The sequence below is a fragment of the Pezoporus flaviventris genome, unplaced genomic scaffold, assembly GCF_033815535.1.
Source record: "Pezoporus flaviventris isolate CSIRO_AGI_PZ_B2104156 unplaced genomic scaffold, CSIRO_AGI_Pfla_v1 ptg000055l, whole genome shotgun sequence".
Lineage (NCBI taxonomy): Eukaryota > Metazoa > Chordata > Aves > Psittaciformes > Psittacidae > Pezoporus > Pezoporus flaviventris.
The window spans coordinates 1,836,924-1,858,162 of NW_026892603.1; the positions used below are offsets into that span (position 1 = coordinate 1,836,924).

The window sequence follows — 21,239 nt, forward strand, 5'->3', positions numbered from 1 at the left end:
GCTCGCTCACAGTGTTGCGCAGGACGGCAGATCCCGGTCCGCGGTGGGAAATGTTTGCGGTCCTGTGTAGACAAACAAGAAGGATTTTCGGGGAGCGGAATTCTTCGGCCGCCCCCACCCGCCTCCTTTGATCTGATGGGCTTTGAAATCTCCTTATAAATTAGATACTAATTAGCTGCAAAGCGAGAGTAACAACAACGCATGACAAAGGCGAAGGTACGGCTTTAGGGGCGCAGCTCAAGAGCAACGGCCAGAGCTCCTAAACGACCTGCGCACACAAACCGGTGCCGGAGAAAATTGATCCTATCCAGCCCGGGTGTGTCTTACGCTGCCAGGGATGGCCAGGGGCAGGTTGTACATTTAGGGACAGTCCGGGGTGTGGGAGGGTGAAGACACAGCCCTCCCAGGACAAAAGCAAAACGATCCCCAGCGTCCGTCCCCTAGGAAACCTTGATCAAAGGAAGGTATTCGACGGTGTCGGGTGTACGGGTGTGTTTATACGCGTTTCACGGTATTTTGTGCTGTGTACCCAGCGCTGCCAGTGCTGCACGCCAGGTTGATTCCCCTGTACAACGCTTGTGACCGGGACACCTCTGCCAAAGGTATAAGAGCAACCGCTGACCTGAATAGTACCAGCTTATCCTCGTCTCACGGGCAGGAGGAAAGAGTTTCAAAGCAAGTGCTTTGAAATTGCCTGGTGCCTAAGCCAAAATGAGCTTTAAGAAGCAGCCTTAGACTGGAAAGATGTTTGAACTCTAGTTGAAGGGGATTTAGGGGGAATGGAGAGACGACTCCAACAGTTACTACTGGGAATGCAATATCGGGTCCCCTACAATGCTTACTTAGGCTAATGGAGGTCCTGTCATTCAGTTCCCACTGCGCCGGGATACAGGGTAAACATTCCCCAGTGACCCTCTGCGTGCAGGTCTCCTCTTCAGGACATCATTAAAAGCGTACATGCACTTGCCTGACATCAATTGTCAGCCTGGCTCTCGGGGTTCAGAGATCCCGACAAAAAGCAGGAAAACAAGCCCAGTGGAGACCTGGATCTGTGGCTGCGGGCTTTAAAGAGGCTGAAAATCTGTTGTTTGCGGGTGTGTAAGAAGAGATAAAAGTGCTCAGCAGGTAAGAGCGGAGGGTTTTGCCAAGCAGGAGCTGTCCTTGATCGCTGTGACAGGATTGACTCGCTGGGGACTCCTCTGTCGGGAGCATACACGCGTCCCCGAGGGGGCTGCCTGTCTCCTCTCATCAGCATCACTGCGAGAAATTTTACAGCCGCTCTTTGTAGTCCCGCTAATCCTGTTACCCGAGGTGTTATAAATATTAGCGCTACTGGGGCTGAGGATGGGGGACCAGATTAAGCCTTCTCTGAAGTAAGATGTCAGCCAGCTTCTTCCCAGCCCACCAGCTCCCGGGGCTGCTGGATGAGCTGCACGGCAGAGCCCCGCAAGTGCCCTGCCCGGAGGGGCTGCTGGGCACATCCGTGGTGGACTTCGTGGCTGACCTCTCCCTGGGGCCTCCCCAGGCTCCCTCCCGGGCTGGGCCGGGACTGAGGCTCTGCGAGGTCACCTCTGGGCCTCCCTTCGGCGACAGAGCCCTGTCGCTCCGGGGGGAGATGGCCCGGGGGCTGCCGCTGGTTGCCTTCGGAGATGGAAATCCCGAAGACGAAGAAGAGGAGGAGGAAGAGGAGAGGATGCACAGCACTTCCCACCTAGACAGACCCAGGAGAAAGCGAGTTATCACCTACGCCCAGCGCCAAGCGGCCAACATACGAGAGAGGAAGAGGATGTTCAACCTCAACGAGGCTTTTGATCAGCTGAGGAAGAAAGTGCCCACCTTCGCCTACGAGAAGAGGCTCTCCCGGATAGAGACACTGCGCTTGGCCATAGTGTACATCTCGTTCATGACTGAGCTCCTAGACGGCTGCAGCAGTCAGTAGGCGAGCTAGGGAGCGCCGGAGCCGTGCACCTCGCTCCCTGAGGCTCAGAGCCCTGCTCTGCCCGGGCTCCTCACACTGCAGGCGGGACCATGCTGGTGCGGGATGAACAATGAGGAGAGCCTGGGGGAAGAGTGCCTTGGGGTGGAGGGGGAAAAGATTCAGTGTGTGTAGATTTGCTAATATATATATAATATTTGTAAAAGTAATGGGGGAAAATGAATATCTGAGGCCTTTTGGTCTGTGTTGTGTCGCCTGTTTGTTTTAAAACTTTTGCAATCTGATGCTTTCGAGAAAGGCTTTGCAGGGCAGCAGGGTGGTGCCAGTTTGAGGAATGGGTTCTCAGCGGATTCAGTTGCCTGCCCAGTTGCCTGGCAGGACTAGGAAAACCTCAGCTTCTGCATTTTAACCTAGGGCTTTCTGCTTCTTCGGAAAGTAAACAGCATCTCCCTTTTCTTTCAAATACCTCCTGCCAAGTCCATGCCGCCGTGTCACAGGGCCAGTAAAGTGGAACATCTGGGCACAACCGTTTGCTATCACGATTTCCTTCCCGGGACCAGCTCCGTCCTCTCGTGTGGGCTTCCAGGGCCGTCGCTAGCACCGAGCAGGAGCCGGGGAGGCTGCGAGGCGTCCCGAAGAGGGTAAGGGGTGGCGGCTGTCGGGGCGGCACCGCAGCCTCCCCGGCACCGGCAGGGCCGGCCTGGGAAACCGTCTACTCGCTCCTCAGAGAGAAAACTTGTGGGCTTTGATTTTGCGGAGGTCAAGCGGAGACCCCTTCTCTCTCACTGGACCACCCTTCATACCCATGTTTCATTGCTGCACGAGAGAAAATAAATACATACATCCTGAAAAGCCGGAGCGGAAGGGAAGGGGAGAGCCCGGCCCTGGGGACGAGACACGGTCTACTAATGTCCCGCAGCCGCCTTTGGCAGGGATGAGAGCCAGGGAGAGCTTCAGCGGAGGGGTGGCCGTGCCCCCACCCCGCCTGGGAAAGGGGTAGAGATCCCGGGGTCTCCTCTAGAAGCCTCTGCGGCTCTTTCTGCTGTGTGCCTGCCCTGCTGCTCCATCCCCCGTCTCTCCCTGCCTCTGGAACTTCCCCTGCAGCTGCCCAGGAGGGAGCGGGATTCCTCCCCGTTTTCGCAGCAATCAGCCTGTTCAGGGCCCAGTCCAGTTTAACTCCTGCGTTACACTTAGGAGAAATGTCCCATCCAGGGCAGTCGCTCTGGGTGACTTTACAGGACAGCTTTTGTCTCCACGATGTAAAATTGTTGTATATTAGTGAATATCAAGATTTACCTGGATTCAGGCTAGAATGGCAAAGATCTAAATCCCATTCTAATACCTCTTTGATTTCTTCTCTCATGTTTTGTCAGCTTCTGTGGTGACTCTTCTTCTTTTTCTCATTCCATGGACTTTGATATTATCATGCGTGATCTAATATCCTGCATTAATACTCTAATATTCTTTCTCTTTTCACTTGTTTCTTGGTTTCTTTTTCCATTTGTTTTTGTTTACCTTCCTGACTACACACACTGCATCTGCTTTACAGTTGTCAGAAAGCTTTTTTTCCAAGAGGCAGTTGGACAGTTAACACAGCTGGATCCTCTCTAGAAACTGGGGTGTTTCACCTCATCAGATGGTTTTGTGTTGGGTTTTGTTGGGTTTTTTTGTTGGTTTTTTTTGTTGTTGTTTCTAAAAATAAAATGAGAAAAGGAACTATGAGTGAACAATGTTCTAAAATCAACTGTTCACATGACCCAGATGCATTTTACTGTTACCATTGTCTCAAGCAAAATGATGAAGGCACATTCTTTAAAGAAAATGAAATATGCAATTCAATATTCACTTCTTAGGACTATTTCTCCATGATCTCTCTACAACTGCGCTTTCCACAGCATGATTATGTATCTTTTCATATTTTTTTCTTACTCATGTGACTGGAAAATTACAGCTATATAGCACAGACTCTTCAGAGATTCATAATGTAAACATGTCTGTTACAGTTAATTCAAAAATTATTGGCTTTCTCTTCTCAGTTTAATAACAAAACATTGGAATTTGTTCTAGATCCAAGGTTTTTCCATACTTGTGTTAAAGACTAGAGAAAAGCAGAAAGAAAATACTACATTTTATCTTTAAATACTAATAAAAATCTGGATCCTGAATAATGAATCCTGATTTTTAATCGATCACTGGAAATTTTCAGCAGCAATACAGAACAGTAGTAACATTCTTATATGAGCCACTGGTTCTAGAAATAACATTAGAAATTAAAAATGCCATTGTGGTATAAGCTGATGAACACAATATGCAAACAGAACAGATGAAGTACCAAGATACATTTTGTATAATGCCAAAGACTTTGAGAGAGCCTCTTGGCCACACATTGATTTATAGGAACTGAGAACCTGATGAAGGGGGTTTTAATTTTTGATGTTTCATGCTTTTCCTGGGTCATGCAAAGATTTACCAGAACAGTAGTCCAGATGCATTTTTTTCTTAAACACCTTTGTTAAAACCAAAGCATGCCATTATGCACTTGAAGAGCTCAGTGAAACAGTGAAATACAGAGAAACAGTACCATACTGATCCAGCACTTGGCCCATGCGTCCATGTTAAAGTCCTGGAAGCTCAGTCTGCTAAGAATACAATGATATTGTGAAACACTTCAGACAATCTTCTTTCTGGAGAGCGATCCCATCTCCCTGACATTACAACACTGTAGAGTTCCTTCTTCCCTCACCCTCCTCTCAACCCAAGGTAGCTGCATCCTACTCAGTGGAGTCACAACACAGTAAGAGTGTCAGGCTGGGTAAGTCAGTGAAACCCTGGCCATAATGAAGGGTGAGTATCGAAGTGCTGCTAACTTCAGTAGAGCTAGGATTCCACCCCCTGTAACAAAAGACCTTTCCCTTACTTAGAAACCCTGCTGCCACCAAGGTCCTTGGTCTCCCCAAAGCACCATACCATTATCACTGCATTAACAACAAAAACTGACAGTGTCAATTACTTCTGGGAAAAGATAATAAGGTTTTTTTTTAAAGCATTAGAGCTGGTTGATCATAGCCCATTTTTTAGATCCTGGTCTGAGGAGGTTTTGTTTATATTCTCTTTGCCCACTGAAGGCTGTCTTTTGGTAGAAAGTTGAGTTCCCTTGAAGCTATCGTGTTACGATTAGTATTCAGACATATAAACCAAAAAATAACTGTAAATGAAATCATATTTGAGAGACATTTCCAAGCTTTCTAAGAGAAGTATAAATAATCAAATGATTTTGCAATCTATAGTCAGGCTGATCTTGTTTTACAGCTGCTCAACCTGAAAGCAAGTTTAAGCAAATTAGTGCTGGAAACAGAGCTAAATATTATGATAGCACTGAAAACCCCTGCATCCACATTCTGACCAGCTACTATGGCCCCATGATTGGTGTTTATTATCACATTTGTCAGTGTTTCCATTATAAACACTCTAGTGTGGAGGGTTTATAACTCAGCTATAAAAATTCCCTCCAGGATGAAATTGAAAAGTGAGGTTTTAGTCCAACAACATTTTTTTTTTCTTTTTCTTTTACAAGCTTTAAAATAAAATAGGTTTTGAAGTCGTGTGGGTACTATGTAAAAGTGATAGAAGAGAGGATTTGATTTATTTTCAGACCCATGGTGCTTCTCAAAGATATTTTCTATGTAGTCCTTTGGTCCTTTCAGTGAACTTGGACTTTTTTTTCTTTTTTTTTTTTAATTAAAAGTGGCCAAAATACTGAGATTTAAAATGTGACTGCTCTGTGTGCTGAGTCCCCTTTTCATAAGAATTTGTTATTTTTACTAGGCTAGAATACTATCAGTCTGCAACAATGACAGCCAAGCTTTCCTGCTATGTACACAACAGAACAGTTATAAGGACGGATAGACATGTTGCTTATAGTCTTTTTATAGTACAGTAAAAGTTTTTCTTTTTTTTAGGAAGTTGTTAAATACAATCACTTCAGATTATTTCCTCTTGAACTTCACTCAAAAAAAAAAAAAACAAACGTGCTTGTTGCAGACTAAATCAGTATCATCGCAGCAGTATACCAAGATTAAAAGAATTGACCAAATAAAAACTTTCAACTGCAATTGCCTTAAAAAATTAGCTTTCTAAGAACTGCAGCTCAGATAAGATTATAAAATTTGCCTGTATTTCACCCAGATTTTACCTTTTCCCTTCTCTATCCTAGTTTCAAGTGTATCCTTTGGTCTGGTTGGTACTAGATTTTAACCTCTGAAACTTTTCACAGCCACCACTCTGCTGATTACCAGCCACAGTCCAGTTTAGGGGTCCCCACACACCTATTCCTTCAAAGAAGACAAAGGTGGGGAGCATTCCAGTAATCTTTACTTTTGTATTGTCAATTTTCACATTGTTTTATATACCCTTAAGGACTGTAATGTACTGAAATTGTTGTGTTATCTCAACATGCTCCAAAGGTTTCAGTGCTGTAGCTATGGCTCAGACGACCTCCTCCTGCACTGAGGGACGTTGAATGGTTCCCACACAGAGTTACTGCAGTGCAGAAGGACAGTCATCCCTATTGTCACATGCTAGCCTGAGATGCTAGGCTTGCTTATGCCATATGTTGTACCTCTGCCATAATTTTAAAAAGAGAAATAAAGAGCCTTCTGTTGATTTAGCTGTCCCTCTTAAGCTCTGAAAGCAGAAGAAAGATAATAATTCTCCATCCTACCTCCAGCTCTGTCTTGTCTTCCTTCAAGCCTTACATAGGTCCAAGGGAAGATAGAGCATTTTATGATTTTTTCAAACAGCAAAGAGGAAATCTGTGCATGAAACATCTTCACCATAAATAAATGATCTGAAAAATGAAGGAAAAGTCAATTCAGATATTGACACTTCTTTTTTTTTCTTTTTTTTTTTCTCCCTAACATTGTTTAATTACTATGCAGTCTTTAATTCTGTTAAATTCTGACCATTGAAACTTACAGTTATCAGAGAGAAGAGTGGTGACTATAGTACAAAAGATATGGGAATAAATATACCACAGCAAACATCGTCACTGCTTGAATATTTCAGGTTACTCTGGGATAGATGACATCTAATCTGGATGAAAGGTAGCTTAGCAAAGACTTTTAAAACAACCAGTGATTTAGGATCATTCATTTTTTTCTGTGATGAAGATGAGATATCATATGAAGATCCTGATTTTTCGGAGTTCTTTGTTTCACAAAGAGCCTTAAAAAGTTATAATCTGAACTCATAGTCATTATTTTGGTCTTTGATGGTGAAATGAAGGTGTGCAGCTCCACTAGCTCTTTTCTCTTCAGCTGTGAGTAGTGATTACAGTGCACTTAGTGCTCATATCCAGTACTGCTGGAAAATTATAACTCTTTTTACAGTGTCCTGGAATTCCTACTCAGGTTCTTAGGTCCTGATTTGAACCCCAGATTTCTGTAGAAATCTGGGGTTCAAAGGAAGCACTGGGCCTTGCTCCCAGAGCTGTGCAGAAGGAAAGGGCCCATGCTGCTTCTACTGGGTACTGCTGAGTAAAATGCCAGTTGCAAAAAGCACCCACCTTAACAAATATGATGAGAGATTAGAAATACAAGGAAAAGTTTCTATACACAGCAAATACCCAGAAACTTTTTCAATTGTAAGAGAAGACTCAACAAAGCCTTGACACCCTGCTCCAACGTTAGAGCTGGTGGCTCATTGAATTCACTTTGCACCCCTCCACTGCTCTGCTCTCGCTGCTGGCAAACAGAGGGCTCTTGCAATACAAAGAATGTCGACATTAGAACACATTTTTTTGAAAAATGAACACAAAACCCGGTAGAGCTAGATCCAGCCACAGCACATCAGATTTCATGTTGCAACAGTGTGCTACATTTTCCATTTAAGCTGGCGCCAGTGATCACATTCTGCCATTCAGTCCACTCCGTGTGGTTGTATATTTTCTTAATGAGGATCTGAAATCAGTCCCCTTCACTTAACTGACAGTCTGCCAGAATTATGCCATCTTACAGAATGCAGAGATCATATGATCCATCTGTTGTCTGCAGACATGCGGGGGAAATATTTTCCAAAGAGAAATGTGGGTTGGCCCCGAAAGTATGTAATTATCCAAACACTGAAATGTTTCAGATGTTTCAAGGTGCTCTTGGACCTGATGTTGGCCATCTAAGCTCTTATGAAGTCTTTTAGGATAGTGTACATAACTAAGCTATTGAGTTGGCAGGAAATTTTTGGAGTACAGGAATAATTTCAAAATTATTCTTACATAACTTTGAGCTGAATCAGAGAGTTAGTACTCAGCAATATCATCTGGGACATTTGGGAGTACTTACACTTTTAAGTTGTTCATATTTTTGTTGTTAATATTATTACATGTAAGGCAAAAAGTCAAGAGCATTAAGTGAATATGCAGAAAGATGCTTTAATCTATTTTTAATCATTTTAATGATAAGACAGAACACTGCAGTAACTGCAGCATCCTTGATTCTCATAACTCTGCAAACTATCAGACGCAAGAGAAGTTGTCGGACAATAAATAATGGTCATGGAAGAAGAAAGAAAAAGAAAAAAGAAAAGGGTAAAGATGATTGAGAGACTGTGAGATGAATGGCTATCTCAGATCTTTCCCTGCCTTACTTGAAGACGTGTGGAATTCATTTGATATTACATCTGAGCCAGTTTACATTTTCTTTGCAGTTATCATGAATGTTGCCAAGCATGATTAAACTGATAGTTTAGGTCTTCATCAGGTGCCACCTTCTTGACATACAGAACCCAAATTTTAATCATAAACAAACAGAGCTTTCACTAAAGTACTGATAACTGTACTTAAACTACTTAACCAAACCTTGATAAGATGGAGTTCAAGTCCTGTTGCTGAAAACACCTTTACCAGCCTCAAGGCATTAAATGTGGAGACATGCATATGTCCATCACTTTATTCTGTCAACCATATGTAAGTTGGCAACATCATAAGTCAATTCTCATAGTGGTATGTTCCACACATCCAGGAACTGAATGGTTGTATCCCCTCTCCGATCCCAACTGCCATACCTATAGAAGGAACCACATTATACTGAGGAAGTTCTGTGATGTTTGTAGCATGGGGTTTTGCCCTTGGAGAGAAATGAGTTCTACAAAAGCTGTGATGTGAACATATGGTACTTGTCATATTTAAAATATAGAAGCATATTTCCTGAAAAAAAAAAAAAGAGATTCCTCATATTCTCTTTCAGAGCAGTAAAAGCATGAATCTTTTGTGTCCCACAGACCAAATCCTTTGAAGGATCCAGTGCATAAGCCAAGTCTTCGACTGCAGAGGATTTTGGAGTTAAAGGTGAGTGTTTTTGGCATCCAAGCTGAAAAGGCATACTAGGTAGCTGAGAATGGCACAGAAAGTAAAAAGTTCTAATAACACCTTCAACTCTGTTTCCCCTGCCAAAACACAGTTGTCTTGAAGCTATGGGTCATTAACATTCTTTATTGGGAGGGTTTCTGAATCACTTCCATATCACAGAAACACCCAATATCACCCCAAACATATAGTGTGACCTCAGAGACAAACAAAGAACTTCATGCCCAAAGTCTCATCTTTTGTTGAAAACATCCAATGACATATTTTCAAATGACAGGACGTCTACATGGAGATTAGTAGTGTATGCTTTGCAGTGGCATGGTAGAAATCCTGACAGCACAATGGAGGATCAATGAAAATCTAGAGAACGTACAAGCTACATTTGCTGTCATTTCTTTCCAATCTATGGATAATGCTACAACTACCTGTATGGCACTGGTCTCCTGCATCTGTATTGCAAAAGGGTGATGCTATCTGCTATTTGTGGTGCCACAGCTGTTACTGGGGAGCAGCTAACCCATTCCCTTCCATTTTGGTGCCCTTGTAGTAGTACCTATTCCAGCATGGATTTCAGATACCATTTTCAAATGCTCTTAAGCAGAGTTTAAAGGCAACTTTTTGCCATGTAATACTTTGTTAACCTCTATGACATGAGAAGCAGTGGAAATTCGTTGTTTTGGTTTTGGTTTGTTTTTGTTTTTGTTTTGCCTCAATGAACAGTTTGGGAGGGGTATGTGTGAAGAAGTTCAATGTATCCCATAACCACGAGGAATAAAAGAGAATCTTCTATCTCTTTACAGCAGTATAGCTAGCTTCTGATCTTAGGTTTGTGAGAATATGAAGGGCTGTTTCTTGTACTGTCTATATGCCTCTGTGTTGGCTCCTTATCCTTGATGTAAGCAATTATGAAGTACCTCCTATTATACATCTGATTTAGCATTAAGAACATAATTTCTCAACAGTGTGTCTAATCTTTAAACATGGTTATTTTTCTTCTTTTTTTTTTGGAATGAAATTTACTACCCACAGTAAATTCTGTACAGAAACAGTAAGACTTAGACGGTTAACCCGCCAGCTACACTAACAAATCAGATAGCTTGACATCTAGACCAGACTATTAGTTCCTGCAATGAACTGACAGCATGAACCACAGACGGAAGGATTTGGTGTTGCAAAATTTTACCTGCCAAATTGGAGGCTATGTTGTTCTCTTGGAAGAGACAGACCATTCTGGGATGCGTCTTTAGGAAGGAGAATGTGGCAGCTGTTTCACTTCATACAGCAACATGACACAATATTATAGCAGAGAAAATACAGAAAATTGTCTTAGTTGATTGAAATCAAGCCAAATGACAGTGTGCCATACCACAGCCACTCAATTACATACACTGAATGCAGATAAAGTTGTAGTTACCCATAATGGAATCTGGCCAGAAGACAACATCATGAGTCTTTCCAAGACACTAAAGGATTTTGAATGACCAAAAGTTTAACATGTTGGCAGATAATAGCTAGGTTGAAGGCCACTTGGGGATAACCCAAATAGATCATAAATGTCACTGTAGATAGGATATGGCTGCAAGCCATTGCAATATAATTGATCAAGCTTCTATCTCTTTGAAAGGAATAATGACTGGTTTACTGTCAAATTATCCTCGTTCAGCAAAAATTCCTGCAGACATACATCATTCAAATTACCCAAATCTCTGATACAATGACTAGAAGGAAACAGTGCAGTAAACTCTGTGAGACTGTAGTTTGCTTTTATGTTGCCTTCTTTTTTCTTGTTATTGAAAGGTATGCTCTAAAATACTATGTATTGTTATAGAGAAAAGAATTACCAAATGCAGATGTAAACTTCACTGTTTTGTAATAAAGCCCTTGCTATATTCCACTGCACATCATCTGCCTGTAAGACTAATTATATCTGCTGTCACCAAGAGCTGCATTAGCCCTTTTGTAAAGTGTGTAACAGCAAAGAATAATGTTAGCTCAGACATTACAAAAATTCATAAACTGCTCAAATATGAATTGAGACATAAAGATGAACATATTCTAGAGTCAGCTGAGTATTTTGGAATGAAGTCTCTGCTCTGACTTTGAAAATGTGGACCATATCTTACTGTGTAGGGTCCAGCCCATACATACACCACTGAGCTCAAATCATCTTTGCACTTACTAAAGAACAACATTTCTATTGTGCAGCAAAATGTGGATGTTTTGAAGACTGAAAACAAATTACAACCTTCACGCAAAGGATTATTTTTTAATAATGGAAAATTCCACAAATTCAGCTAAACATTCGGGAACAATGAATGACCCTGTACTCTAAAGGCAGCCTCTTGAATATTTATTTTTATTCAACAATACTCTTAGGCTGGACCGGTTTTCATTTTATTTTATTTGAAGTTTAATTGACCCATTTTAGGGCTTGATCCAAGGTCTACTGAAACACTTTCCTTGACATCAAAGGATTTTGGACCAAGTCCTTAATGAATGCAAGCACAAATGTTCTAAAATAGGGAACTAATATTGCTCTGCTTCTGACATACACTATTTTTAGTGCTTCAAGGTCAGATAGTAGATTTTGGCGAGAGAATATGTTTGATATAGATACTTTTCAAGGCAGAAGCAGTGCAGTATTTTACAATACAGCGTAGATACAAATACAGATGCTTCTTTGGACGTCAGAGTATACAGAGAGATGCTTGGATGCATGCACACATACATGAACAGTGAATGTGTGTGAATTTACTTTAACATATTAATAAGCTACCAGCTCTTCTGGAAAATTGCCTTTGGAGTTTTGCATTGAAGATCAATGCCCTAGATCAGCTTCATCGTGTGACCTACTATATGCCCTTTTGTTAGAAATTAAAACCAGGGTGTGGACCTAGGGCCAGATCAGTCTCTAGTCAGCTAATCATCATCCTGCATTCTAGTGGGAGGCAAATGAGACTGGGGCTGTAAAATGAGGGGTAATGATGCACAGTAGATCTTTAGGTATCACAGCTGATAACCCATAGCACAAAATAATTATAAATTCCCCACTTAGAAAGAAATACATAAACTTTGATTCCACTCTGACTGCCTTTTCCGAAAGGAAATGCAACCTGGCAAGGTTGGGAACCCTCTCCCACAAAACCCTGGAAACCCCTGCTCCCTCAGAAGATCTAACTCTAAGCAGGTGTTCTTAGAAGTAAGGTAACTGTGGAAAAAATGAGATGGGTGCTCATTTCTGTGAACCTTTTGCCTCCAATCTCCCCTTCTCTGCATGGCTACAGTCAGCCCCTGTGTGATCTTGAAGTGTGAGGAGGAAGAGATGAATGGGTTCCGACTTGCAGACTTGGCATTCAATCAGGCTACCAATCAAAAAAACCATGTCCATTTGCCTAGGAGAGCACATGTGTATGATAGGATGATCTTCCAGGCCCTTTCCTTCACACCAGGCTTTGCTGCTTGCCTCAGAGGTAAAGAGAACCTACTACCCTGTCTAATGAACTCTTATGGGGTTCTTGTGAGTCATGGTTGTTTCTTACCTGACCCTTTTTTTCATTTTTATCTGCAACATCCCAAAAGTAACTGTAAGTCTAAGGGAGACCACACTGAGTAGGAAGCAGGAAGCACAGGGGGTTCTTCCCTAGGATGCAGACATGGCTAACATGGGAAAGGCCCACTTTCATACTGAATATCTGGCTCTAGGACTCTGACTCTAATAGCATGAGCTGCAGGGAGAGTTTGAGTCTACCCTTAAGAAGAAGGTTTTGTGGAATGCTTTATCCATCATCCGTGCTGGAGATGTGCCCTCCCCAGCCTTGGAAGAAAAAGCAGAATTTGTGGCTAAAAAGGCCTGAAGTTTTATGGAGTTTCCATGGGCCATGTGTACTGAAAGACTGAATATATAGATTTCAGTAATGTGTGGGAGCAGGAAGAATACAGAAAAGATACATTTAAGTAGTTCAAGAAAGACAGAAGAGATGGAAAAGTAAAAAAAAAAAAAAAAAAAAATAAAAGGAGCTGAAATAGCAAACAAGCTCCATTATTAATATAAATAATTATTATCCCCTGGAGTGAAGATAAGCTTGTTTTGCTAAGCAGTCTTTTCAGATTTAACCATGAAACCACATAAACAAGACTCTGAGCCACAATGAGTGTCAAAGCTCTACCACAGCATTAGATATGTTGATCTCTTCTGGTAGGAAGGACTGGTCTTCTCTGGAGTAGAGGAGAGAATACCTGGGTAGGGTATGCCAAAGCATGGAAGCCTGAGTGGTACTTATGCTCTGCTTAAATATTCACATTCTGCTTAAAAAGAGTATGATCCACTTATGCTCTGCTTAAAAAGCCTCATCCACAGCCACGAATTCTATCTGGAGCTTAATAAAACCTATATAAATAAAATATATTAAAACACGTGTTGCAAATAATTTCAGATCTTAATTTCTTGGGACACCTGTCTCCTATGTCGGATCGCTGGTTTGGTTAACAGGACGTTGGTTTTCCCATCCTTGCACTGAAGGGAGGATTGGGAAGAAGGGAGAATGCGGGACAAGGCAAAGGCCCGATCGGGGCGACGCAGCGCTCCCTGCCGCCAGCGCAGCCCCGACCCCGGACAGGCAGCGGCGAGGGCCGGCTGGGCCCGGGACCCCCTTGGGGAAGCTGGGAGTGAGGAAAGCAACAAGGCTTCGCTTCTGGGAGGTTAAACAAACAGGCCACTGTTACATCCTCCTTTGCCAGCAAGCCGTTAGGACTTCTAGATGAATGTCCACATCACAACGAGTTTAAATAAAATAAAATTAAAATCGTTGTTAAAATCGTTTTGACAATGAAACTGGTTCCTTGAAAGTTTCCAGTGTTATCCTTCTGTTTTCCAGAGCTTCCAAACGAAGCAAGTGGCAAAGCGATGTGGGATAGAAGCACACCGATGGGAAGTGTTCGTGATCCTCGGAGGATGTGTGTGCCGGTCCCCTGTGCCTCCCCAGCCCCACAGAGGGGCTGTGCCTATGCGAGTCCTCCCGAGAGAGTTAAAAAAAAAACACTCGTGGCTCGCCGAAATGTCGGCGGCTTGGCAGGAATCTGTGCAAGAGAGCCGGCAGCGGGCGGGCAGCACCTCACGCCCGTGGAACTCGGGTGACACAGCTCTGAGGGACGTGGGCTCCGCCGGCGCAGAGCTGCTGCCCGCCAGCCCTGCCTGAGCGTGGAGCCACTCACCTGGGAGCGAGGACTGGCGGGGAATCGTGCCCTCCGGTGGCCGCCGGCCGCACAGCCCGCCGACCCTCTGCCTCCGAGGCGCTGTCCCCGGCCCCTCCAGGCCCTGCATTAACCGAGATGCTCCGCAGCTCTACATCCTCCTCTCCTCTACGACCTACTGCGGTGAATAGGAAGGAAAAAAAAGGAGAAAGAAGCAGAAAAAGGGGTCTTGCACCCAGACCCTTTATATGTGCTTTCTGCCTGCTCTGCTGTTGCTCTGCACGTTTGTAGGCAGGCACAGAGTTTGCAGCTCCTAATGTGGGAAAGATTCCTTCCCTCATGTGCTTTGAATACAGAGGAAATTGCAGCTTAGATGTCAGTGTGGAAAGTTGCTGGGTGCTCTCGTGTCCCTTTTGAAGGGATTTGGTCTCGACCAGGCTTTCACCTAGCATCTGTAGGAAATTAGTGGGGAAACTTCAATTGATTTCAGTGGCCTTTGAGCAGGTCTTGAAGGTACAGCTTCTGAAGAAACACTGGACTGAAGGGTTCCACAAAAAAAATACTCACAGAGCCTGTCTCTAAGTGTCCACCAATGTAATAATTACACTGGCAAATATCCCAGGAAATCCCAGTGAGAGAGTTTGGTATTTTATCAGGGAGAACATCCTTTGAGAGATAAATTATAATGTATGGGGAATACTGAACAGCCTGCTGCAATGAAATTGCAATTTGTTTGTATGCACATAATACCAGTGGGCAACGTTGCAATTGTAACCACCAGGTCTTGTGCACATTAGTTCTAAAACTTCTTCACTGATTTATAAACATGAAAACAAAATCAGACCTTTCATTCATTCTGAAACAAAAATCAAAGAAGGAATCAAACTGTCAGCCTACTCCATTCAAAAGCTGTGGTGTTTTCTGCCTGGCTAGGGCAGACCCTGCTTGTCCCAGCTAGAGGGTGTCTCAGCAGCAAATGCGTGGCTGTACAAGGGCCAGCATATCACTGGTGGAGATCCCTTCCAGCTGTTTCCCTGTTATCAGCCATGACAACAATAATTACAGCTGGCTTGTTCTGTCATTCTGCTAAACTTATTCCTCATTTCATCTTTCTAGGAGCTTGTAGTTTATTCAGTTCCATGTTCACACCCACACCTGTAATCTAGACGGCTACTTTACCTGTGTTATACATTATTCCACAGATTACAAACTGCTGGAGCCCTTTGTGTCCTGACAGTGCCCCTTGCAAGTATTGATCCCACAAGCATACATTTTCCTGAGCTGAGGCCCAGGCAAGCCTTCATGAATGGACCTGGAAATATTCCTGGAAAGCTCTGAAGCTGCTTGCGGCTGTGCTTGCCACCTCAAAAGAGTGAAGCAGGGTTGACAGCCTGCCGAAGGAGCAAGGGGAATCCTCACCCAAACCACGCCTATGCATAGCAGAGAACAGGGCGTAATATACTTCATCCCATGCTCCAGAGTTTGCAGGTCTGCCTTAGTGGCTTTTAGAAGTTCAAAACAGATGGTTTAATACTGTATGAACTTCATGATGATTACTGGTTTACTGTGGAATAAAAAGCCTCCCCCTCCATCCACGTCAACACTGTATATTACAAAATAAAACAGAATTGAATTGATTTGTTTTAAACACTGCACAGTGCCTGCTCCCATTCCCTCCCAACCCACATGTATCAATACTGCAAAAGATCAGCCATACATGTGCATGCACACACAAACACACCTCACACTCCAGGATGTCTTTCTCTCTCACACAGACCCCCAGACATGACTCCCTGAACATCCACTCTCCACCAGACAGCTCCACACACTCCAGCACCAGCAGAGCTGCTGCTCATCAGCAGGCCTGGGGGGTCCAGGCAGGCTCATGCAGACAGCCCAACAGCAGCTCCCTGGGGCCAGACAACTGCCACCACAGCTCACCTGCCCCTGTACTCCTGTGGTGGTACTTGAGCACATGGTTTCTAAGTCAACAATAAATCAAAAAGCAAAATAAAAATGGTAGGATTTTCTGTGCATCCATGGCTTATACAGCAGCATGCAGGTCCCAGTCAGCACCACGTGTGTTCTGTAACTACTGCCGGTTGCCTTTGCTACAGTTTCCCTGAAGAGTAACTGACCCTAAACCAAACCATCTACCATGGTCAACCCCAATCATATGTCACTCCCTCCCTGCATTTCTCTGTGTCATTTTCCAAACCATATAACACTCCATCACCACCTGTCCTTGCCTCACTTGCACACCCTCCTCCTGTTCCATGGCAAAACCCCAGCATCTGTTCTCAGCAAGGTGATAGTTGCATAGGTTTGGATTTGCACTTTGTTTTTTTGATGAATGGGAGAGAAAGGAAAGAGGGAAATGCAGGCAAGGCAAGGCAAGCCTCCAGAGCTGCCTCCAGATGCGCACAGCTACTGTTTCCAACCTTTCCTCTGTAAGGGCACTGCTCAACACCCCAGAGGAATGCTGAGGCTCCGGGCACAGCCAAAATTATTGGTGAGAGGGAGGTGAAAGGAGAAACAGATCTTCTTACCTTAGGACAGCAGCTCCTGCCAACACAAGGGAACCCCTGAAGCTCCCCAGACAAGCCGTAGTGTCAAGGGGAGTGGAGAGGCCTATGGGTTGCAGCACACGCAGCAGGAACAAGACAAAAGCGAGGAAGCTGTGCTGGCTCACTGTGGGTCTGCATGTCGGTGTGCCTTCCCTTCCCTATTAACCAGTCCCTGTCTCCTCTCCTTGTCCTGCTTCCAGCTGTCTCCCACAAAAGAAGGTTTAGGGCAGACAGCTATTTGCTCACATCATGGCATGGAAGAACAGGAAGAGAACTAATCAAGGGGCAGCGAGGAAGCGGCGGGGCAGTTCCTCCCTCCCGCCGGGCGCTGCTGCCGGGAGAGAGGATATCGGCCGTGTCGGGCCGGGCCCGACGCCCCTTGGCGGCGGCGGCCTAGGGGTCCTGACCCCTCGCAACGCCTGGGGTAGGAGGCCTCTACCCGGAGAAGCAGAGTCCCCAGGCAGAGGTGACGGAGAGCTCTTTTCCCTGAACAGGAGACAGCGCTCTTCCAGAAGCCTCGTCTTTTTCGTCCCTGGGATTCTCCGCTCCTCTGCTCTTTCATTCACCCTCCCACCTCAAGCGCAGCCGGGGACCTGCAGCGCTGCACCGGGCTTCCCGCTTCCCCCCGCGCCCAGAGGTACCCCGTCGAAGCGGCCGACAGCGGTGGCATGCGGTGTCCTCGCAGGTTGCAGCAAAAGTGCATCGCCCCATTTACTAATGGATGGCAATTCCTAGCTTTCCTTCCCAGGCGTTCCCGTTTGAATCTGAGCTGTTGTTAAAAAGACACACCACCTGCTCTGTGCTGCTGGAGAGCGGGGAAGGAGGCACAAAGGCGGGGGATGGGGAGAAATAGCTTGGGCTGCAAACATAAAAGAGCATTTAAAATAAATAAGCTCTCTTCCCAGGAAGCGCCGGACTCGAGCGCCTGCAGAGAGGGCGAGCTGCAGTGAGCTGTCGGTAGGCACGGAGTGTCGGCAGAGAGGGTCTGCACGCCCTCCTGTCTCTGCTATGCCAGCCTGGGGACGCGGATCCTCCCGGGTTTCTATTAAGGCGAGCTCAAGGATTGGTGCGTATGTGCGAAATCAGTGCTTAGTTTCCCCGCTGCTTCCACCTCGGAAATGGCTTTCGCCGAGCGCAGTCCTTCAGCCTGACAGGACGAGGCTGTGCTGTTCCCTCCTCCCCAGCCCAGAAATGTGCGACTCCCTCGCAAACCCAGACCCCGGGGGAGCTTGGTGACGGGACAGCGGCGTGTGCAAGAGCGGGACAAAATTAGGATGTGCCTGGATGCTGCCCCACGGGTAATCTCAGTTTTCTCCCCCTAGCAGCTAGCCGTGCCCGCTGCAGAGGAGAGAGTCCTAGCGACACGGGCGACTCCGGGGCAGCCGCCCCCCGGCGCGGGCACTGAGCAGCCCAGCTGGCCCGTCCGCAGCCCCGGGTGGGTGCACAGGCACCCCATCACCTCCTGCCCCGGCTCCGCAGCACCACCCCGAGCCGAGCTCCAACCGAAGGAGCCTGAGGGAGAAAACGCGGAGAGGGAAGCCGAGAAAGGGGTTGGGGTAAGGATGTACGTGTGTGCGGGGTAGGGGGGGGGGGGTGGGGGCAGATCACTTGTGAATGGCTTGAAAAAAATAATTGGGGGAGGGCGTGGAGGGGGGGAAGCGGAAACTTTCCTATAAAACTCAGCAAAAGTCCCTCCTCTCCACGTCAGGCCAATGACACTGCTGCCCCCAAACTTTCCGCCAGCAGGAGCTATAAGAACCTCCAAGTCTTCAACTTTCTCCCAATCCCAGACACCTCGAAGGGGCTCCAAGGAGGGATCGGGAGGGAATTTTTTTTGTTGGCTTTTGTTTTTTCCTCTTGGATCCTGATGCCATCCCCCCTCCCCCCAAAGTGAGGTCCTCCCTCCCTCCCTCCCTCCTCCTCCTCCTTCTCCTTGCAGGCCAGCGAAGCAGCCGATCAAGGGGGAGCTGGCGGGTTAGGTGCCCCCCTCTTCTCCCTGCCCTCCCCCCCCTCCCGGCCCGCTTCTCGCGTCTGCCCCCAGAGATGATGCAGCAGGACGAGTCAAACTCTCCAGTCTCCCCCGCCGACGACAGCTTGAGCAACAGCGAAGAGGAGCCGGACCGGCAGCAGCTGCCCAACAACAAGAGAGGGGGGCGCAAGCGGCGCTCCAGCCGCCGCAGCGCCGGCGGCGCCGTCGGGGCCGCGGACGAGCCGTGCAGCCCGGCCCAAGGCAAGCGGGGCAAGAAGTGCGGGGCGGGCGGCGGCGGCGGCGGCGGTAGCAGCAGCGGCGGCGGCAGCCCCCAGTCCTACGAGGAGCTGCAGACCCAGCGGGTCATGGCCAACGTGCGGGAGCGGCAGCGCACACAGTCGCTGAACGAAGCATTCGCCGCCTTGCGGAAGATCATCCCCACGCTGCCCTCGGACAAGCTGAGCAAGATCCAGACCCTCAAGCTGGCGGCCAGGTACATCGACTTCCTCTACCAGGTCTTACAGAGCGACGAGCTGGACTCCAAGATGGCAAGCTGCAGCTATGTGGCTCACGAGCGGCTCAGCTACGCCTTCTCGGTTTGGAGAATGGAGGGCGCCTGGTCCATGTCCGCATCCCACTAGCAGGCGGCGTCCCCCACCCGCATCTCCCCGGCAGGAGCCCTAGGTAAGGCAGGGAAGGACTCCGAAACTGGCGGGGAGAAGGTTGGAGGGAGGAAGGGCTGGAGAAGGAGGCAAGGGACCACCAGCTGCGCCGTGGGCCGGGCACGAGTGACCGTGAGGAGAGAGGGAACCTCCCCGTCCGGCGGGGCCTGGCTTCCAGGGCCGGCCGGAAAGCTGGGCGGCTGGAGTAGCCTTCCACCACCGCAGTGCGTCCCTCCCCCTGTGCAGCCCAAGGAGCGCTCCGGCCTCGAGGGGCCCAAACTTGTTGCCGGCGGGGATGGGCTGCGGGAGGGAGGCGGCGGTGGCGCGGGTGCACCCTGGCCAGATGGGGCCGGCCTGGGATCACTTCTTCACCAAAGGCTGCGGAGCCAGCGGGGCTGCTGGGATGGTTCCTCCAGCTGTGATCCTGCTAGTATTTTGGAGAGAATCTGTATCCGCTCTTGTCTTTCCCGGTGAGGGTTTCCTACCCCTTCTCCGGCTCTGGCACCGCGAGCTGCCGGGCTGGAGTGTCACTTGGCCACCGCACCCCCTGCTCGGCGGAGGCAGGGGCTTCTTCCTCCTCCACTCATTCCCAAGATGTGTATTTCCAGAGACAGAGAGGTGTAGGAAGATATGTTTGTGTCTTTCATTTCAGTAACGAGTTTTCCGCCGTCTCTGGGTTTTTGCAGATGACATTGTTCCCACAGAAGGAGAAAATGGACAATCTAGAGACTCTGAAGTTGGATACGATCCATTTGGTCTTGTCTTAAAAAAAAAAAAAAAGTACCAAGGATTTATTGGAAATTAAAAGAGTGTCCTGGGTTCAGCAATATCCAAATTCAAAGCAGGGCGTGGGGAGCACTTAAGGAAAGAGACAAGGGCTTTGGAGAGTGACTATACTTTGGGCGTCGGTACAATCCACACATCTCTGCATTCTGATAGAAGTCTAAACAGTTTTTTTTTTTTTATTTTGACGAAGAATGTTGGAATTTAACTTTTTTATTTTTATTTGCCTTTTTTTTTGCATGCATTCCCAAGAGGTCGTGTCTATGAGCCACTGATGAAAGGAAATACATTATTGTGGACTTTCTTCATTCTTGAATGAAACCAACCAATCAACCAAAAAATATCCCTGTAGAGATGAAAACCAATTTTTTTTTTTTTTTTTTAGGGGGGAATAAGCTGGGCTCTAGCTGTTATATACCCGGTTCCTAACTTTTTTATTATTATTATTTTTCCTCTGAGAAAAAAAAACATTTTATTTATTTATTGATGACCCATGTTAAAATGCAAATAGATCCGGTGTCTAAATGCATTCCTATTTTTATGATTGTTTTGTAAATATCATTGTATATTATTTTTCTGCAATAAATAAATATGATTGAAATTTTAATAACCTTAAAGTTTGGTCTCTCTGGGAACTCAGGGTTGGAACTGGAGATAAATACCTGCTTGTTGAGCTGTAAAGACACCCAAGAGAGAGGAGGCACTAGTATAAACAAACCGGGCGAAAAACGCAAATAAACTAGCTACTGACAGACATAGGCAAGTTATTTATTGA

General features: G+C 46.2%; 2 protein-coding genes across 2 annotated transcripts; both read left to right on the top strand.

Moving 5' to 3' along the window:
- Positions 1-1,176: 1,176 nt before the first annotated feature.
- Positions 1,177-1,939, top strand: FERD3L (Fer3 like bHLH transcription factor). The gene has a single exon (XM_061469176.1). It carries the CDS (start codon positions 1,379-1,381, stop codon positions 1,937-1,939), a length of 561 nt encoding a protein of 186 aa, XP_061325160.1. The 5' UTR covers positions 1,177-1,378.
- A 16,704-nt stretch (positions 1,940-18,643) lies between these two features.
- On the top strand, positions 18,644-20,685 carry TWIST1 (twist family bHLH transcription factor 1). Its single transcript, XM_061469204.1, has 2 exons — positions 18,644-19,703; positions 20,368-20,685. Exon 1 carries the CDS (start codon positions 19,094-19,096, stop codon positions 19,658-19,660), a length of 567 nt encoding a protein of 188 aa, XP_061325188.1. The 5' UTR covers positions 18,644-19,093; the 3' UTR covers positions 19,661-19,703; positions 20,368-20,685.
- The last annotated feature ends 554 nt before the right edge of the window (positions 20,686-21,239 follow it).